The following is a 19,953-nucleotide window of genomic DNA, read 5'->3' as shown; positions in this document are numbered from 1 at the left end:
CAAGGACATATGACCAGGTCACATGATTCTGGACTCCATCTTGGGATGTCAGTATTTCTCCACAAACCGGTCTGGGAACCAAGTTTTGAAACAAAGGATTCTCGCCATATGCTAAAACTATATAAGGCAGGGAGTGACATCATCTGTAGTGCTTCACTCCCAACACAAGAAGACTCCTGGAAACACCTGAGGAACAAAGACTGAACTGTGAAAGTGCTGGACCCAGGCTAAAGGGATTTCAAGCCTATGTATGAAGACCTGAGAAATCCAAGCTGTACAGCTAATGCAGCTTGTGCCTAAAGATCTACCAGTCTGCCTGTACCATCAGTTTGGGTGAAAATCTGCTATTCATATCCAGTCTGTCTAGTATATCAAGCTTAGGTTGCGTTTTTGTTTATTTGCTAGATAATCTGCTTCGATCTGTTTTCTATCACTTATCACTTAAAATCTATCTTTTGTAGTGAATACATTTATTTTATGTTTTAATCTAAACCAGTGATCTTTGACTGGAGTGGTTGGAGAAAATCTCTGCTTGGTTACCATAAGTGGGCATTGTTCTCCTCACATTGAGGGAGAAGCTAACTGGGATTTAAATGCATATACTGGCCAGATTTGACCAGGGCAGGACAGTACTGCTCTGGGGTCCTAGGCTGGGAAGCTGGTAGTTTGAGAGCCTCTGTGTAACTTGAGCTGGGTGTGTCCCTACCTGTGTGAATGCTAGTGAAAGTGTAGGCTGGAGGGCTTTGCAAGTTGTCACAACAGTACAGTGTGAGAGGGACCCCAGGCTTGTGGGTCAGAAGCCTCAGTGGTACCCCAGTTCCAGGTGGCACCCCGGGGGGAACCCATCACAGCTGCATCCACAGCATACAATGTGCTATTTAGAAATCCTCATTCTGTCATTTATTGGACTATAAAGTGTCCCCCTCACACAGCACTATAGAGTTGAAAGGGACAGCAGCATGTGACCAGCAAAATATTTCTGGGTACTACTTAAGAAAAATAGGATGGGTTTTGTCAAGCTGCCAGCCCACAGAAGATTGTCAGCACCAGGAATTTGAGGGGGTAGCAAGCCACGTGGTCAGCCCTCAAACAGAGGATCCAGCGGGACATCTGACTGACCCCAATGAAATCCCAGGGAACAACAAAATAGCTGCATTGTCCCAGAATACCCCGTAGGGGTGAAAGCACCAAGTTGCAGTCCCTTCAAAGAGAAAAAATGAGACTGGCTAATCCTCTTAATAAACCTGAAAGTAGTCTACTGCCTGTTTGCCATGTAAAGAGAAGACTGAGTAGAAGATTGTCAGACCTCTTCTACAAAGACAACCTATAAAGAGGCAAAAGAAAGCCAGGACCAGTAGTGGTCAGGAGGCTGCGTGTGTACTGAAGAACGTGGTTTGTGTGGGCAGGGCTTGGAAAGTTCAGATAAACTTACACTAACACCTAGATTTTGTGGATTTTATCTGAACTGAACTTAACCACACATCAAAATCTTATGAAGTTTGCCCATCACAGTATCAACCACCTTTCATCCATCTGAAATAGCTCATTAAAAGATGGTAGAATATTACCATCAAATTTTAAAATGCATCCTGAAAGTCTGAAAACTCACTATAAAAATGTTCTTGATAATTTGTGGTTTTACACATTTGCATATACAAAATATATGCTCAAATACATACATTTACTGTTCTTTCTACGTTGTATTGTATAATGTCATCTATTTTAAGAGGCTTGGCATTAAAAATTAACAGAGCAGGAACTTTGCCTTTGAAGTAATACATTCAATGAAATGACTCATTACTCCACACCAAAATTATTTTCTGTAAAAAGAACAGGTCATATGTAATGGTGAGCTGGAGCCGGTTCGCGAGAACTGGTTGTTAAATTTTGAAGCTGGCTTAGAACCGGTTATTAAAGGGGTGGGCAAACTCCAGCCCGCGGGCCACATCTGGCCCGCAAGTGCATCCTGTCCGGCTCGCCTGAGCTCCTGGCTGGTGAGGCTCCCCTGGCTGAGAATCCCTTTTTAATTTTTACTCACCGGTGGCGCTCCGGGTCTTCGGCAGCGGGTCCTTCACTCGCTCCAGGTCTTTGGCGGTGGGTCCTTCAGTGCCACCGAAAACCCGGAGCGAGTGAAGGAACCGGTTCTTCAGATTTTGGCAGCTCATCACTGGTCACATGCACATCCTAACTCAGATTCTTCCATGCACTGTGACCACTTTATACTGCACTACCAATGCAAAGCTGATTTCAATCCAAAATATCTGCCCTTAGATCACCCCAGTTTTCAGGAATCCTCTGGTGGTATATAGTTGTGGTTGGCTATGGCCAAGGATTTCATGAACACCAACTGTTTTACCAGTCACTTTGGGCAATTGGTAGCAAATATAATAAAGCAGCCTTCAGGCCAGGCCCTGGAAGTGGGGAGCACAAGAGTCACCTTTAAATCCTTCCACCTCCTCCCAGCTGCCCTGTACATTCCATAATCATAGTCAAGTATTGAGATCCCTTTTAGATCACTCTGTAATATACCACCACTTTAAATTTACTTCATAGCATTAAACGAAAATACAATTTTTGTTACATCACTTATTTATAACGCTTGAAATATTTGGCTCTCAAGAGCAGTTTATAACGACTGCAGGGTGTTTCTGATGCCTTGAAAATTTGTAGACACTTTGTTTTCAATTTGTATTGCAGTCATGCAACATAAAATTTTCAGTGGAGTAAAGAAAGAATGATGAACCTTCACAAAACAGTAGATATTTTCCTGTTTTCAAATAAACAGCTCATAAACTTGACCTGACACTAACCCCCACATCTCTAAAAGACTTTAAAAAAAATTCTAGCAGTATTAGATTTAGGTGATAAATTAGTTTGAATTTCATTAACAGAAGCTCAATTTAAAAAGCAACAAAGAAATTATTTCATTAATCCTCTTCTTTCATGCAGCAGGAAGGTTTAAAAATTGCTTTTGGGCAGAACTCCTCAGCTATGAAAATTATGTCTTAATTGCGAAAACCTGACAGAAGAATGATTAATTGATCTACTTCAGGTTTCTGAAAGATTCAGGGAATAAATTATCTACCTTAGGGTAAAAATCCTTGCGTTCCTCCTATTATCGAATAGTGCGGCTATACTGCATTTACATCAGGGTAACTGGGAGCAGAGTAGTTTTAGTTCATACATATATTCAAACTAAAGGCTTGTCTATACTGTGCTTTAGTTTGCACTCCAAGCGTGTAAATTCTAGTGCGCAATAGGGTGCCGTACACTAACTCGCCTGTGTGGACACTGCTGAAGTGCACTAAAAGTTCCCTAGTCTGCATTTAGTGTGGTCCTTTCTCAAACAGTACCACCATTAATATACACTAAGGAACGTGCCAGCAGGGTCCACATGGGCCAGTTAGTGCATGACACTAGCCCTTAATTTGAAAATACGTATGAACTAAAACTACTCAGCAAGGATGTTTCGCTCAGACAAGCTGTGAGGCTCTTTGGGACCTGAGTGGGAGTAATCTGCAGGCAGAATTTGGCTCTGTTTGGACTCAGTACTGCCAGGTACTGAATACTCTAGCTCTGATCCAGCAAAACACAAGCACAAGTTTTAACTTGAAGCATGTGAGTTGTCCTGTCGACTTCAGTTGGACTCCTGACATGTTTAAAGTACTGCAGCGTGTACTTAAGTGGTTTGCTGGATCCAGGCCACACTGCTTAGACATTTGCTTTCAAGATCAAGTTATCAGTATAGAGAAATGCTTGAGACTGAACATGGAAGCTACTCAAATGACTTACCTATAAAATCATGTTTCTCGTCATCCATGCAAATACCATAGCAGCGGGGGAAAAAGGTATTTGGATTTGCTGGAACATACCATGGCAAATTTCTCAGATTCAAACAAAGTCCAATCTTAAAGAGAATAAGGAAGAGATCAGATGATGGTTTGGCATTTTCTCTGATACACTGATAGAGAGGACAGATAGCACAGTCTTGGCCTCTATTGAAAATTGTGTATTTATTCCTTCTGTTTATAAAGGGATGTAATTCCATTAACAGGTGCTCATCCTGCATTGCAGTTAACATTTGCAACCACACATCATCCTTCAACATAACAAATAATAGGTTGCTCACTCCATTACAGATACATAGCTATCCCCACCATGCCCTCCTGATCCTAATAATAAATACTCTTCTCCCTCAAATGAACCCCACCTTGAGGCCCAGCAAACCATTCCAATCAGGAAAGCACTTAAGCGCTTGGGTAATGTTAAACAAGCACTTACGTCCAATACTTTAATGGTATTTAAGCATCTGCTTAAAATTAAAGCACATACTTAACTGCTTTCCTTAACGGAGGTGGACTTAAGCATGTGTTTAAGTATCTTGCTGAACTGGAGCCTAAATGCCTGGACGGAAAAGCAAGCTTTCCTGCCTGACAGGAAGGTCAACAGATCTGAGCTCTGATAAATTAAGGAGGCAAGTTTGAGAGCTGAGGGTCCTTTATGGAGAACATCTGGCCCCCCACCTACCCTTAAAGAAAAAGGGAGCTCAAAGCTCTAGCACCTTTGCTGGTTGTAAGTGTAGCAGTATGGCACAGGGTGGGAAGCTGTTTCTCAAGTAACCAAGTCCCAAGCCAGTTAGAACTTTAAAAACTATAGCTAACCCCTCAAAATCTACCTCTCCCTATCTATCCTCCTCTTTCGTCCCCTACTATTGCCACATGAACAGCTCTTTGCTGGGTAGTGCAACTGTGACCCAAGAGAACGGGTGGGAAGGCGTACAGTAGGTGGTCTGCCCACCAGAGCAGGAAGGCAACGGAGAGGGAGCCCATGCTGTGCCTGTGCAGCAAACAGAACTGATGGTATTTCCTGTTCTGTCTGTTCTGTCTGGTGGCGAACAGGTCCCTCTGGGGAGGCCCCCACTTCTGGAAGATGACACTGACGACCTCCGGGTGAAGAGACCACTTGTGGCGAGAGGAAAAGGATCTGCTGAGGCAATCCGCCAGTGTGTTTCAGGCTCCCGGGAGATGTGACACCTCAAGGTGAATGGCGTGTTTCATGCAGAAGTCCCACAGCTGGAGGGCCTCCTGGCACAGGGCTGAAGACTGAGCCCCTCCCTGCTTGTTGATGTAAAATGTTGATGCAGTGTTGTCCATCAGGACCTGCACCACTTTGCTTAAGATCTGGGGAAGGAACACCTGGCAAGCCAAGCGTACTGCCCTGAGTTCCCTGACATTTATATGCAGGGAGAGTTCTTCCTGGGACCAGAGGTCCTGGGTCCTGAGATTGCTGTGGTGGGCTCCCCACCCCAGGTCTGATGCATCCGAGACTAGGGTTATCAATGGTTCAGGGTCAGCAAAGGGTATCCCTTCAATTACAGATCCTGGGTCTCTCCACCAGGTCAGCCAAGTGAGGACCAGAGGCAGAATCGTGAGTATTGAGTCCAGATGGTGTCTGCTTCGGAAGTAGACTGACACCAGCCACATCTGGAGGGGTTTGAGGTGTAGCCTTGCGAACTGCACCACGTAGGTACATGCCACCATGTGTCACAATAGTTTGAGGCAGACCCAAGCAGTCATTATTGGGTGGATCGTGACCTTGGAAATCAGGTCCAACATAGCTCGGAATCGGGCTTCTGGTAGGGAGGCTTTGGCCTGGGTCAATTCAAGCACTGCCCCGATAAATTCTATTCTCTGAACCAGAACAAGGGTTGACTTCTGCTTGTTTATCAACAGACCCAGCACCTGGAAGGTGGCTCAGACTGTACTGATGCTGGGCTGCACCTAAGCCTGCAACTGACCTTTGATCAGCCAGTCGTCGAGGTATGAGTAGACTTGTATGCTTTGATGCCTGAGGAAGGCCGCTACCACCACCATGCACTTCGTGAAGACCCGAGAGGCAGCCAACAGGCCGAAGGGAAGAGTGGTGAATTGGTAGAAGCGTTGACCCACTACAAACCTGAGCCCTGGTCTACACTAGGACTTTAGGTCGAATTTAGCAGCATTAAATCGATGTAAACCTGCACCCGTCCACACAATGAAGCCCTTTATTTCGACTTAAAGGGCTCTTAAAATCGATTTCCTTACTCCACCCCTGACAAGTGGATTAGCGCTTAAATCGGCCTTGCCGGGTCGAATTTGGGGTACTGTGGACACAATTCGACGGTATTGGCCTCCGGGAGCTATCCCAGAGTGCTCCATTTTGACCGCTCTGGACAGCACTCTCAACTCAGATGCACTGGCCAGGTATACAGGAAAAGAACCGCGAACTTTTGAATCTCATTTCCTGTTTGGCCAGCGTGGCAAGCTGCAGGTGACCATGCAGAGCTCATCAGCAGAGGTGACCATGATGGAGTCTCAGAATCGCAAAAGAGCTCCAGCATGGACCGAACGGGAGGTACGGGATCTGATCGCTGTATGGGGAGAGGAATCCGTGCTATCAGAACTCCGTTCCAGTTTTCAAAATGCCAAAACCTTTGTCAAAATCTCCCAGGGCATGAAGGACAGAGGCCATAACAGGGACCCGAAGCAGTGCCACGTGAAACTGAAGGAGCTGAGGCAAGCCTACCAGAAAACCAGAGAGGCGAACGGCCGCTCCGGGTCAGAGCCCCAAACATGCCGCTTCTATGATGAGCTGCATGCCATTTTAGGGGGTTCAGCCACCACTACCCCAGCCGTGTTGTTTGACTCCTTCAATGGAGATGGAGGCAATACGGAAGCAGGTTTTGGGGACGAAGAAGAAGATGATGATGATGAGGTTGTAGATAGCTCACAGCAAGCAAGCGGAGAAACCGGTTTTTCCGACAGCCAGGAACTGTTTCTCACCCTGGACCTGGAGCCAGTACCCCCGAACCCACCCAAGGCTGCCTCCTGGACCCAGCAGGCGGAGAAGGGACCTCCGGTGAGTGTACCTTTTAAAATACTATACATGGTTTAAAAGCAAGCATGTGAAAGGATTACTTTGCCCTGGCATTCGCGGCTCTCCTGAATATACTCCCAAGGCCTTTGCAAAAGATTTCTGGGGAGGGCAGACTTATTGCATCCTTCATGGTAGGACACTTTACCACTCCAGGCCAGTAACACGTACTCGGGAATCATTGTACAACAAAGCATTGCAGTGTATGTTTGCTGGCGTTCAAGCAACATCCGTTCTTTATCTCTCTGTGTTATCCTCAGGAGAGTGAGATATAATCCATGGTCACCTGGTTGAAATAGGGTGCTTTTCTTCAGGGGACACTCAGAGGAGCCCATTCCTGCTGGGCTGTTTGCCTGCGGCTGAACAGAAATGTTCCCCGCTGTTAGCCACAGGGAGGGGGGAGGGTTGAGGGGGTAGCCACGCGGTAGGGGGAGGCAAAATGCGACCTTGTAACGAAAGCACATGTGCTATGTATGTAATGTTAACAGCAAGGTTTACCCTGAAAGAGTGTAGCCAGTGTTTTATAAAATGTGTCTTTTTAAATACCGCTGTCCCTTTTTTTTTCTCCACCAGCTGCATGTGTTTCAATGATCACAGGATCTTCTCCTTCCCAGAGGCTAGTGAAGATTAGAAAGGAAAAAAAACACACTCGAGATGAAATGTTCTCCGAGCTCATGCTATCCTCCCACACTGACAGAGCACAGACGAATGCGTGGAGGCAAATAATGTCAGAGTGCAGGAAAGCACAAAATGACCAGGAGGAGAGGTGGCGGGCTGAAGAGAGTAAGTGGCGGGCTGAAGAGAGTAAGTGGCGGGCTGAAGAGAGGGCTGAAGCTCGAATGTGGCGGCAGCGTGATGAGAGGAGGCAGGATTCAATGCTGAGGCTGCTGGAGGACCAAACCAGTATGCTCCAGTGTATGGCTGAGCTGCAGCAAAGGCAGCTGGAGCACAGACTGCCACTACAGCCCCTGTGTAACCAACCGCCCTCCTCCCCAAGTTCCATAGCCTCCACACCCAGACGCCCAAGAACGCGGTGGGGGGGCCACCGGCCAACCAGCCACTCCGCCACAGAGGATTGCCCAAAAAAAAGAAGGCTGTCATTCAATAAATTTTAAAGTTGTAAACTTTTAAAGTGCTGTGTGGCATTTTCCTTCCCTCCTCCACCACCCCTCCTGGGCTACCTTGGTAGTCATCCCCCTATTTGTGTGATGAATGAATAAAGAATGCATGAATGTGAAGCAACAATGACTTTATTGCCTCTGCAAGCGGTGATCGAAGGGAGGAGGAGAGGGTGGTTAGCTTACAGGGAAGTAGAGTGAACCAAGGGGCGGGGGGTTTCATCAAGGAGAAACAAACAGAACTTTCACACCGTAGCCTGGCCAGTCATGAAACTGGTTTTCAAAGCCTCTCTGATGCGTACCGCGCCCTCCTGTGCTCTTCTAACCGCCCTGGTATCTGGCTGCGCGTAACCAGCAGCCAGGCGATTTGCCTCAACCTCCCACCCCGCCATAAACGTCTCCCCCTTACTCTCACAGATATTGTGGAGTGCACAGCAAGCAGTAATAACAGTGGGAATATTGGTTTCGCTGAGGTCTAAGCGAGTCAGTAAACTGCGCCAGCGCGCCTTTAAACGTCCAAATGCACATTCTACCACCATTCTGCACTTGCTCAGCCTGTAGTTGAACAGCTCCTGACTACTGTCCAGGCTGCCTATGTATGGCTTCATGAGCCATGGCATTAAGGGGTAGGCTGGGTCCCCAAGGATACATATAGGCATTTCAACATCCCCAACAGTTATTTTCTGGTCTGGGAATAAAGTCCCTTCTTGCAGCTTTTGAAACAGATCAGAGTTCCTGAAGATGCGAGCGTCATGTACCTTTCCCGGCCATCCCACGTTGATGTTGGTGAAACGTCCCTTGTGATCCCCCAGAGCTTGCAGCACTATTGAAAAGTACCCCTTGCGGTTTATGTACTCGCCGGCTTGGTGCTCCGGTGCCAAGATAGGGATATGGGTTCCGTCTATGGCCCCACCACAGTTAGGGAATCCCATTGCAGCAAAGCCATCCACTATGACCTGCACATTTCCCAGGGTCACTACCCTTGATATCAGCAGATCTTTGATTGCGTGGGCTACTTGCATCACAGCAGCCCCAACAGTAGATTTGCCCACTCCAAATTGATTCCCAACTGACCGGTAGCTGTCTGGCGTTGCAAGCTTCCACAGGGCTATCGCCACTCGCTTCTCAACTGTGAGGGCTGCTCTCATCTTGGTATTCATGCGCTTCAGGGCAGGGGAAAGCAAGTCACAAAGTTCCATGGAAGTGCCCTTACGCATGCGAAAGTTTCGCAGCCACTGGGAATCGTCCCAGACCTGCAACACTATGCGGTCCCACCAGTCTGTGCTTGTTTCCCGAGCCCAGAATCGGCGTTCCACAGCATGAACCTGCCCCATTAGCACCATGATGCATGCATTGGCAGGGCCCATGCTTTCAGAGAAATCTGTGTCCATGTCCTGATCGCTCACGTGACCGCGCTGACGTCGCCTCCTCGCCCGGTATCGCTTTGCCAGGTTCTGGTGCTGCATATACTGCTGGATAATGCGTGTGGTGTTTAATGTGCTCCTAATTGCCAAAGTGAGCTGAGCGGCCTCCATGCTTGCCTTGGTATGGCGTCCGCACAGTAAAAAGGGGCAGAATGATTGTCTGCCGTTGCTCTGACGGAGGGAGGGGCGACTGACGACACGGCTTACAGGGTTGGCTTCAGGGAGCTAAAATCAACAAAGGGGGTGGCTTTACATCAAGGAGTATTTCAGGCAGGACTTCACGGAGGGTTCCAATAAGAAATGGTGCACCTAAGTTATTGTTCTTATTGTAACAAGGAGGTTAGCCTGGCCTCTGATTGATACATGGCTAGATTTACCTTGCTGCACCTTCTCTGTGAGTGACTGCAGTGTGACCTAGAGAAATGAGTCCCCTAGATGGGGGAGGAGGCAAATGAGTACAAAACGAATCTGGTCTATTTCTTGTTTTGATCCACTCCATCTATCTTTTACATCTTTGGCTGGCAGCAGACGGTGCAGAAGGACTGCATGCCATCCACATCTCATGGCTGCTCGGCAGAAGACGGTACAATAGGACTGCTAGCAATCCATATTGCCTGCCTGCTCACCATAAGACGGTTCAATAGGACTGACTGCCGGACTTAAGAGAATGACCTGGTCAAGTCACTAAAAATTTAGTCCCTGCGCCCATGTCTGCCCAGGCGCTCCCAGCCGACGCGGCCAGGAGCACCTTGGACATGACGATGACGGCTACCAGTCGTATTGTACCGTCTGCTGCCACAAGGCAATGGGTTGCTGCTACTGTGTAGCAATGCAGTACTGCGTCTGCCAGCACCCAGGAGACATACGGTGACGGTTACCTGAGCGGGCTCCATGCTTGCGGTGGTATGGTGGTGCTTGCGGGACTCCATGCTTGCGGGACTCCATGCTTGTGGTGGCGTCCGCACAGGTAACTCAGGAAAAAAGGCGCGAAACGATTGTCTGCCCTTGCTTTCACGGAGGGAGGGAGGGAGGGAAGGGGGGACTGATGATATGTACCCAGAACCACCCGCGACAATGTTTTAGCCCCATCAGGCATTGGGATCTCAACCCAGAATTCCAATGGGCAGCGGAGACTGCGGGAACTGTGGGATAGCTACCCACAGTGCAACGCTCCGGAAGTCGACTCTAGCCTCGGTACTGTGGAAGCACTCCGCCGAGTTAATGCACTTAATGCACTTCTGTGGGGACACACACACTCGAATATATAAAACCGATTTCTAAAAAACCGACTTCTATAAATTCGACCTTATTCCGTAGTGTAGACATACCCTGAGAAATCTTCTGTTCCCATGGAAGACAAACATTTGGAAATAAGCATTCTTTAAGTCGAGGGCGGCATACCAGTCTCCTGGATCCCAGGAGGGAATGAGGGAGGCCAGGGAGGGCAGGTGGAACCTAAGTTTCTTGAGATATTTGTTGAGACGACGCAGGTCCAGGATGGGCCGTAGACTGCCCTTGGCCTTCAGGATTAAGAAATATCGTGAATAAAACCCCTTCCCTCTCAAGTCTCGAAGAACTTCCTCTATGGCCCCACACGTAGGAGGGCTTGCACCTCCTGGACAAGAAACTGCTCATGAGAAGGGTCGCTGAAGAGGGAGAGGTGAATGAAAATTGGAGGGTGTAAGCAATTGTTACTGTACTCAGTACCCAATGGTCCGATGTTATATATAACTACGCTGGGCTGAAGGGCGACAGGCAGTCCAAAAACAAAGGGGGGGGGGGGATGGATCTGGTGTCGAGACTGGTATATTGCCCTTGGACAGACCTTCAAAAGCCTGCCAGGCCCTTCCAGGATATCTATGAGAGTCTGACTGGGAAGCTGAGGTAGGAGGCGGGGGTTGGCGTTGCTTAAAACCCTTCTCTTTTCTTTTGTAGGGCTCCTGCCTGGAAGGCACCACGAACCTGGGGGTGGGAGGGGGGGTGGCTGCTGAGGCCTAAACTGCTTCCTGAAAGCTGGAACCGTGTAAAGGCCCAAGAAACAAAGAGTGGCCCTTGAGTCCCTGAAGCTTTGAGTTCATCTGTTCCGAGAACAGGGAGGTGCCCTCCAAGGGGGAGTCCTGGATGGATTGCTGAACTTCGTGATGGAGGCCAGAGGAATGGAGCCACGAACAGCGCCTCATGGTGGCTGCCGATGCCATAGTCCTGGCTGCTGAGTCGGCTGCATCCAGAGTCAGCTGGAGGGAGGTCCTGGCCACAGTCTTGCCCTCCTCTAAGATGGCCATGAACTCCTGTCTTGACTACTGCGGCAGGGAATTCTTAAATTTGGACAATGAGTCCCACAGATTAAAATCGTATCTCCCCAGCAGGACCTGCTAGTTGGACATATGTAACTGGAGACTGCCCATCAAATAAACCTTATGTCCAAACAAGTCCTGTCTCTTGGCCTTTTTATTTTTGGGATAGCGTTCGACTGTCCCTTTCTGTCCCACTCATTCGTCGCCAACACTACCAGGGACTCCAGCAATAGGGGTGTGAGTAAAACTACTCAAATCCACTGGCTGGGACATAGTATTTCTTCTCTGCCCTTTTTTATGCTCTTGGTGGGCCCTGAAGTCATCCTGAGGGAGCGGGTTACTAGGGCCTGCAACCGCCTTGTCCGGGGATGATGATGAGGAGGCCTGAGCCAGAGGTGGCGCTCCCTCCTCCTCTACTTCCACTACATCCTTTGGGGCCATTTCCTGGACATCGGCACTGAGGTCAGTACCAGAATTAGGGTCTGGTGCTGGATGGGAAGAGACGATAGCTCACCTTTCTGACACCACTGAGTATGAACAATGGTATGGGGGGCCAGGTGACAGGGGAAACCCCCAAGGACTCTGGTGGCCAGGCACTGGCAGAAGGGCTGGTACAGTAGTCTGGTGTGTAGGCTGGGTACCGGTAGGTTTTGGGTGGAGCAAAGGATTCCACTTCTGACTCTGAAGAGGAATCTTCCCCTGAAGATCATGGCAGTGCAGTACCTGCTTCTGCGATACCAGGGAACTGAGGACCGCTGCATCGGGACCATGGAGGGCTTGCCCCTGGATGGCGCTGCAGTGGTCAGTGCCGTGGTGGAGCTCACCGCACCTTGCTCCCTTCTGTTCCCAGTTGCCTTGGCTGACGAGGGGAGTTGAGGGATCGGTGGGATTGGAAGGGACAGAAGGTCCTTTGCCACCTGGAAAGCCTCCTGGGTTCAAAGGGGCCAGCAGACACCTGACCCCATGGCTGCTCTGGGGAGTCAGTGGTGGGTCCTGTATCAGACCCAGCTATCTAGGCAGAGTCAGTGGTGCAGTCAGAGGCTCAGGGAGGATGAGTGGCCGAATATGGGTCTGACTACGCTAGGCACTCCCCGCTTGTCCCTCTTCAGTACCGGAGAATACCCTCTCGGTGCATTGTCTTTATGCCTCTTCTTCGGCACCGAGAATGGAGAGCGGTGCTGGGAAGAACACGGTGCCAGGGACATCGACATGGATGTCAAGGTGCTTGGCACCGATTTAGCATGGCTGAACTCTGAGGCTGGCGTCAGGGCCTCCTCCATAAGAACGGCCTTCAGCCAAATATCCCTATCCTTTCTCGTGTGAGGTCTGAAGTCCCTGCAGATCTGGCACTTCTCTTTAACGGCAGACTTGCCCAGACACATTAGATAGCTAGAGTGCAGGTCTCTCACTGGCATCGGCTTGCCTCATGGGGCACACGGCTTGAAGCCCAGGGACTGGGGCATGCCAAGCCCCTGGGGCAAAAAGTCCCTCAACGACAGAGTCAACTACTAACACCATTCTAACTCTATCTAAGAACTATATATACTAACTACAATAACTATACAAAATATGAACAGAGAAAGTCCAAACCACAGGGAAAGAAGCCTTGCTACAGCAAGAAGGGTCATTCCAGCAACTATCACAGAAGGAACTGAGAGGGCACAGGGCCAGCGGCACCCCTTATACTGATGCATGTGTGTAACACCAGAGGGCGCTAGAGCCGGCCCAATGGATACCACCAAGGGGAAAATCTCCAGCAACTGTGCGTGTGGCGCACACACCCCTAGCATGGAATGGACATGAGGAAGCACTCGAAAAAGAACAGCAAAGCCTTTCATTGGGGTTTAATTCACTAATTTAAACAGATTGAGAATTATATTAATTATAGCACAACAATCTATTTAGATGCTAAAAATATTAATATAACAAAACGGTACCACACCTATCTTAAAAGCCCTAGGTGCTTTTGACATAAGATCACAAAAACAAATAATAAATAGTAGCTAATAACTAGCTTTCCCTCAACCCTTCCCCACCACCACCTACAAAAATCAATCAGCAATCGAAAATCTCACTATCATTCAATATACTTAGCAAGCACACAAACCATACAGCTCACTTGGGCTCTACAGTCAGATCCACACAGACAGAGTCTTGTATACCACATAGAACACCAGTGAAATCAACAGGGCTTCACATGGGTGCAAGGGTCTACACATGTGGATCTGATTGCCAAGTTGGGGACTCACACATTTAGAGCTGAGAACATGGATATTGTTCCTTTAGAATTTCAAAAAAAATCCACCATGCCCCTCTGGTTACATATCAATAGAAAAACAAATTCATCCTCCTGAATAACCTGGGATGAATTTGCTCCCATATATGTAAAGTCTTTAGCTTTGACTTCTTATATCAGTTACTGTTGGTCACATTAATATGGAAATAAATTTAAAAAACCCACTAACACACACTAACCCTTCACCTTGTATAATCTGTTCATGAAACCTAATACCAATAATGTTCCCCATGTGCACTGTGGGAACAGCACCAAAGGCCAAGTGATTTTAACTATCTACTTACTTTAGTTGTAAAGGAGCCAGTTTTTGCATAATGATTCAGCATCTGATCACAATGTAGGTTATGGTAATTAATTGCATCCTTTTTTATAGTCCAAAAAAAGGATGTCTCTTCATTTCTTACCAACCTAGACTGGCACAAAAAAGACCCTGTATTATGATTCCACAGATTTAAGATCAAGGAAAGTTTTATTAATATATCCAATACCAACTGCTCATTTTCTGCAGTATATCAAAGTTATACCCACGACTTCACTTTGTGGGCACAGGAAGCTGTGCACTAGCATAGCTGTGATAACTTAGTTGGGAGAACATGTACAGTCACAGAGCCTTTTAATTCTATCTGCTCCTTAGAGCATTTCCAAAGTGAATTCCTCTGAATAACAAATAAGGGCTTGTTGATGTGCGTACGCACGTATGCTCTTCTGCCTGCAGGACCAGTGGAATGTTAAGGCTCCAGGACATATGTATATATTTTTGAGAAACTCCCAGTCCCAAAGAAAATAGTAAAAATGACAGTTGCTTTGGAGGCTCTCGTGTCATCTGCTCAAGCCCCATTTTTTTAATCAGGTGACTGACTGGCTCATGGGGTGATTTTCTAGACTGCTCATTTGTTCATGGGGTAGCATCATTAATATCTTAAGCATCCATTCACACAGAGACATATGTGAGCTGCTGTAGAGACAGTCATCCTTGTCTTCCAGAACTATATGATCAGTGAAAGTGCAACACAATAGATGGCCAAAATAACTTGGTAAAGCTTTGGTATGAGTAGGTAGTAATGGCCACATAACCTATCATATATGTGCTCTCTTCTGGACTAGGATAAACTTAATGAAATGTTGGTTGTACAGTATCAGTGAGTTACAAGTGACTAAACTAGATGGCAATTAATACCCTGACAAGTATAAGATTCTTTCGTAAGCCCCATGGGGCCATCTTCCTACTTCAGTCAAAGGAACAACTGCCAGTGGCTTCACTCGGTATGCTACTGGATTAAGTACATGCAATAAGTTGTTGGTGTGTGTGGTGTGTAAATGCAAATGATTAACTAAATGATTAACTAAATGATTAACTAATAAATCAGTCAAGCAACTTCCCTGAATGGCAAGACCACAGATTTGGTAATCAATTAATAGACTGGCCAGTGCACAGTTAATTTGATGTACAGTAAAATATAAATTACTTCAGTAGGGGCTGCATACATTTGATGGGCACTGCATACCAATCTGCTAGACCAAAAATACATCCCATGCTGTTACTGGGCCAAATTCTTCCTACTGTAGATGCACTTTAGCTGGCATTTCCTTCCGCTATCCAGCAGGCAAATTTTTGCCTTGCGTAACTCCATTGAATCCAGGCAGAAATTGGCCCACTGTGGCTGAACAGTAAAAGGAAGTGAATTAAATGAAACAAAAAAATCAAAACTTATCTTACACATATTTTTTAAAATATACTTCAAGAAAAACAATAAGTACATATGTAATCCTACCATTACATCATGAATGTCATCTGAACTGTCAAGGCCAGAAACTTCTTCACACAAGACACTTCTTTTGCCTTTAAAAAAATCATGTAACAATAATACAACATAGATAAATATATTGTTTTAAAGCCCACAGAAGTTTTGAGCAATAGGGAGTTACAACTACAGTGTGCTAGCGGTAGACAAGAGCCCCCAGTCCCAGACAGATTTTGTGAGAGGAGCTATGTGCCCTATAAAAGACGCTCTACATTTATTTGATCTCCCACGACCTGTAGGCTGAGAACATTAGCAACCATAAATTAACTTTTTCTTTAATAAATATGAATATTACACACAAAACCATGTAAAAAGAACATTAAGTTTGCAAAATCAAACACTAAAAAGTTAGGAAATGCCAGCATTAAGGCTGCCCATGCAACCCTAATTCTGCCCATTGTGCATATGCATTACGATGCAGTCTTTAATTACATGATAACATACTATTTTTTCCAGAGAACCAGGTTAGATGGTGCTCACAAACTGAGCAGCTATACAATATTTTGTTTTATCCTCATTGTTAAGTGACTCCATGCTATCTGTACTGCATGCTACTCAAATCCTGCTCTGAAGCCAGAATTATCGATTTCCTTGTGGGCTTTTCTACAGCACTCATCGCTATAGCATCTGACTGCTTCACAAACATTACTTTATTTTCACAACACTCCTGTGAGATGAGCGGGTATTCCTAGAGGATTGCACTTGCACACTTTCTAACTTTTGTGGGTGGAATTTATTACACATGCTGGGGCGCTTGCATTCCTTTATTCCACCCCACAAGCTCCCTGTGTACCACCCTTCTATCTCCCTCTATGTCAGGGACTCCCTGCCTCTCCCTGCAATCTCCTCCCTGATATGGGTTCTGAGTGTTCCACATTGTCCCCTCCACCCATACCAGCGTCCCCCCTCCAGATACACTGGAAGACTTTAATGGGAGCCATCAACCAGTTGTTCGATCTCCAGACAACTGCAGAGCTGCTTGAAGCTGTGGTTGTGCTAACCAGATAGCAGGGTCTCCAGGTGTCCCCCATTTTCCCTCTTTCCACTTTCTAACTTTCCTCAAAATCAATAGGTTTCTGTCCACTGATGCCTAGAACACTCCCTGCAATTTTGGGATTGGAAGTGGCATTCACAAATTATCACATTTCAGACAGACACACACAAAAATGCCATCAAGTTGAGTGTAAGGCCTTCACAAGCGTGGCCATTTATTCCAATTTTAGCAATAGGGAACTGAGGCACAGAGAAATTAAAGTCACAAGTATCCACTAACTTTGGGTGCCTAATTTCAGACACCTAAGACCTGATTTTTCAGAGTGTTTAGCATTATATAGCACAGCTCCCGCTGACTTCAGCCACAGCCAAGTGCTCAGCACTTCTTTGCAAGTTCGATACCAGTGTATCAAGTTGGGCACTCAGAAATGAGGAACACACAATTAGTGACCATCTGTGAAAAGTTGGGTGTAGGTGACTTGCTCAGCATCACATGGGAACTCTGTGGTTGAGGCAAGAATAGAATCCAGTTCTCCAGTGCACCCTCAAATTGACTTTACCATGAGACCATCCTATTTCTTCCTGCAGTTTCCTGCCTCAGTTATTAGACAGCTTCCAACTTCTACAAAAAATGAGGTAGGGGCCCTACAGACAACAAACTCATTCACTACACAACCCACTGGCCCCCAGTGCCAATTTTCCTCCCTGGGTTCTTCATACAATCTCAGTCTCCCCCTTCCTGTGGCTCCTTGTTCAAGCTTCTTTGCCCAGCCAGTTCCAATTCTCCCCATTCACGACAGCTCCCTATCGGATCTGTCTACCCTACCCCCGCCACTGTTCCTTGCAGGTCTCAGTCTCCTTGACCAACTACTCCCGGTCTGCCCATCATCTCTAAGAAGTCTCTCCTGAGCACGTCAGAACTGCAATTTTTCAAAGGGTTGGAACTTGGCCACATACGGGCAGATTTTCATAGGGACAGCACAAGGCACATCCCTGATACAAAGGCCACCACCTTGCCAAATTTCAAGTCTCTGTCCCAAACCATAGGGATGCTAGACCTTCTCAAAGAAAAGGTCACCAGAATGTTTTTAAGATGGGCAAAACCATTGTTTCTCCTAACCTTGATCTCAGAAATGGCCTAATCATTTTAGCTGAAACTCTCCTCCAAAAATGCAGCCTGAGGCAGACACCTGGCATGGAAAATTTCAGCCCAAACAATTAAAGTTTTGAAAAGTTACAAACTGAAAACAGGGCCTTATAATGGGAAGTGAAGGGCAGCCTTAATTATTGGTGCTATTACTGGTGCCACTTATAATATTCTGTGCCAGGAATCATGCCTCTTCACTGGTTGTTTGCGATTGGCCTACTTGAGATATTAATGTAGAGAAAGTACTGTCTGTTGGCCACAGCAAAAGACAGATTCCTGGGTTCTGTTCCTGGCTCTATCACTGACTTGCTATGTTACTATTTACCATTACTAACTGCTTGGGTTTATATATGAACTTCCCCCCTAGACATATAACCTAACTGTCCATTAGGAAGTATTTTATACCTACCTCTGAAGCAGCTGATACGAAAACTGTTACAGACAGCATAACTTGCTAAATGGACCTCTGGCCTGATCTAGTCTGATAATTTCTATGTTCCTATCACCTTGTGAAGTCACTTAACTGCTATGTGACTCAGTTTCCCCAACTGTATAATGGGAATAATTATGCTCACCTGCCTCCAGCAGTGTTGAGGCTTAGTATATTATTATTTGTAAATAGCTTTATGTTTGTTGGAAGAAAGGTGCTACAGATGCAGGGGGTTGGACTAGATGATCTCCTGAGGTCCCTTCCAACCCTGATATTCTATGATAATATGATTAATGATGTCAGGTCAGGCTATGTCTGCTACAGTAATGAGAGTAGATGGTACTACCTGTGGCTCATCAAACCCACTGCCTTGTAGGAGGGCATAAGGCTAAGGAAGCAACCCCTGAGAGAAAAGCCCTACTGCCTTGTGGGTGAATTCAGGAGAATGTAAGGCTAGGAGAGCAAACTCAGACAGAAAATCAGGAGTGGAGGCCCTAAACTGTCAGGTACTAATATTTTAGTATCTTTCCTGCAACTCCTGCAGTGGATCAGGTACAAGATGTATTGGTTCTGCCTCTCCTCTGGATTTTACCAGTGATGCCGAGAGGGGGGTCCTGATGCATGGGCAACTCAGGGCCTCCATATCATCTGCCCAGGCTTGCGCCTTGGAGAAATACTCCAGCTTCACCTCAAGTGTCGACACAACATGGGAGGCAGTAGTCACCGGTTCTAAGCTCTTACTTGACTGGCGTAGAGTTGCGCGCCAGGGGCTGTCTCCGATGGTGGGAGAGATCATTGTATCTCACTGGATAACAACCGCCCACCATAAAACTGGGCAGCACCCAGACAACAGGGTGTTGTCCTGCCACAGTCTGCCTTCAATGGGTGCTGAAAGCTTAGACTTTTATAACTTGACAAGTGGACTGTAACCAACGCACCAGGCAAATCAAGAAAAAGAAAGAAAACATCCTTAAAGATAGGGTGCTAGAACGTTTGCACCATGACAACTGGGTTATCTGAGGACCTTCAACAAATCAACGATGCATGTAAAACTGCTGCGATCAATGACAAGCTGAAACGACAATGTGGATATCGCATCCCTCCAAGAAACATGGCTCCCATCAAGCGGATCTCTAAGGGGAAAAAAGACTACACATTTTTCTGGCAGGAGAAAAACGCTGAAGAAACGCAAGAGCATGGAGTGGGATTTGCCGTCAAGAACTCACTTCTATGGATGATTTGTTATACCAATAAATTAAAAACCAGCAGGATCTTATTAAAGGGAAAAAGGCAAAATACCACATTTATTGTGAATACAGAAAGAATCATAGTAAGCAGTTAGTTATAGCTATAACATTCCATTCAATCTCATATTTATTCACACATTCATTCATACACACACACACACAGGTTCTGCAAGGTTATCATCATAGTTACCAGCCTTAGAGTTGCTCATGCCAAGCCACTGGCCAGGTGGCCTGGACATGAGGAGGGAGCAGGGCCTTGTCAGATGCTCATCTGATGCTCCTGGAAGTTG

The 19,953-nt window shown here is 46.6% G+C and overlaps 1 protein-coding gene across 1 annotated transcript in view; it reads right to left on the bottom strand.

Moving 5' to 3' along the window:
• The window catches only part of TTLL8 (tubulin tyrosine ligase like 8), a 70,043-nt gene that overhangs the window by 32,975 nt on the left and 17,115 nt on the right, over nucleotides 1-19,953 (bottom strand). The window contains exons 6-8 of the mRNA XM_043550810.1: nucleotides 15,817-15,884; nucleotides 14,329-14,457; nucleotides 3,793-3,907 (exon numbers count right to left, since the gene is read on the bottom strand). Of these exons, the coding sequence (XP_043406745.1) occupies nucleotides 3,793-3,907; nucleotides 14,329-14,457; nucleotides 15,817-15,884 (312 nt within the window). The remainder of the gene's footprint in view (nucleotides 1-3,792; nucleotides 3,908-14,328; nucleotides 14,458-15,816; nucleotides 15,885-19,953) is intronic.

The sequence above is a fragment of the Chelonia mydas genome, chromosome 1 (assembly GCF_015237465.2).
Source record: "Chelonia mydas isolate rCheMyd1 chromosome 1, rCheMyd1.pri.v2, whole genome shotgun sequence".
NCBI classification, from domain to species: Eukaryota; Metazoa; Chordata; order Testudines; family Cheloniidae; genus Chelonia; species Chelonia mydas.
The sequence above is the reverse complement of the archived record's forward strand: the minus strand, read 5'-3'. Positions and strand labels throughout refer to the sequence as shown.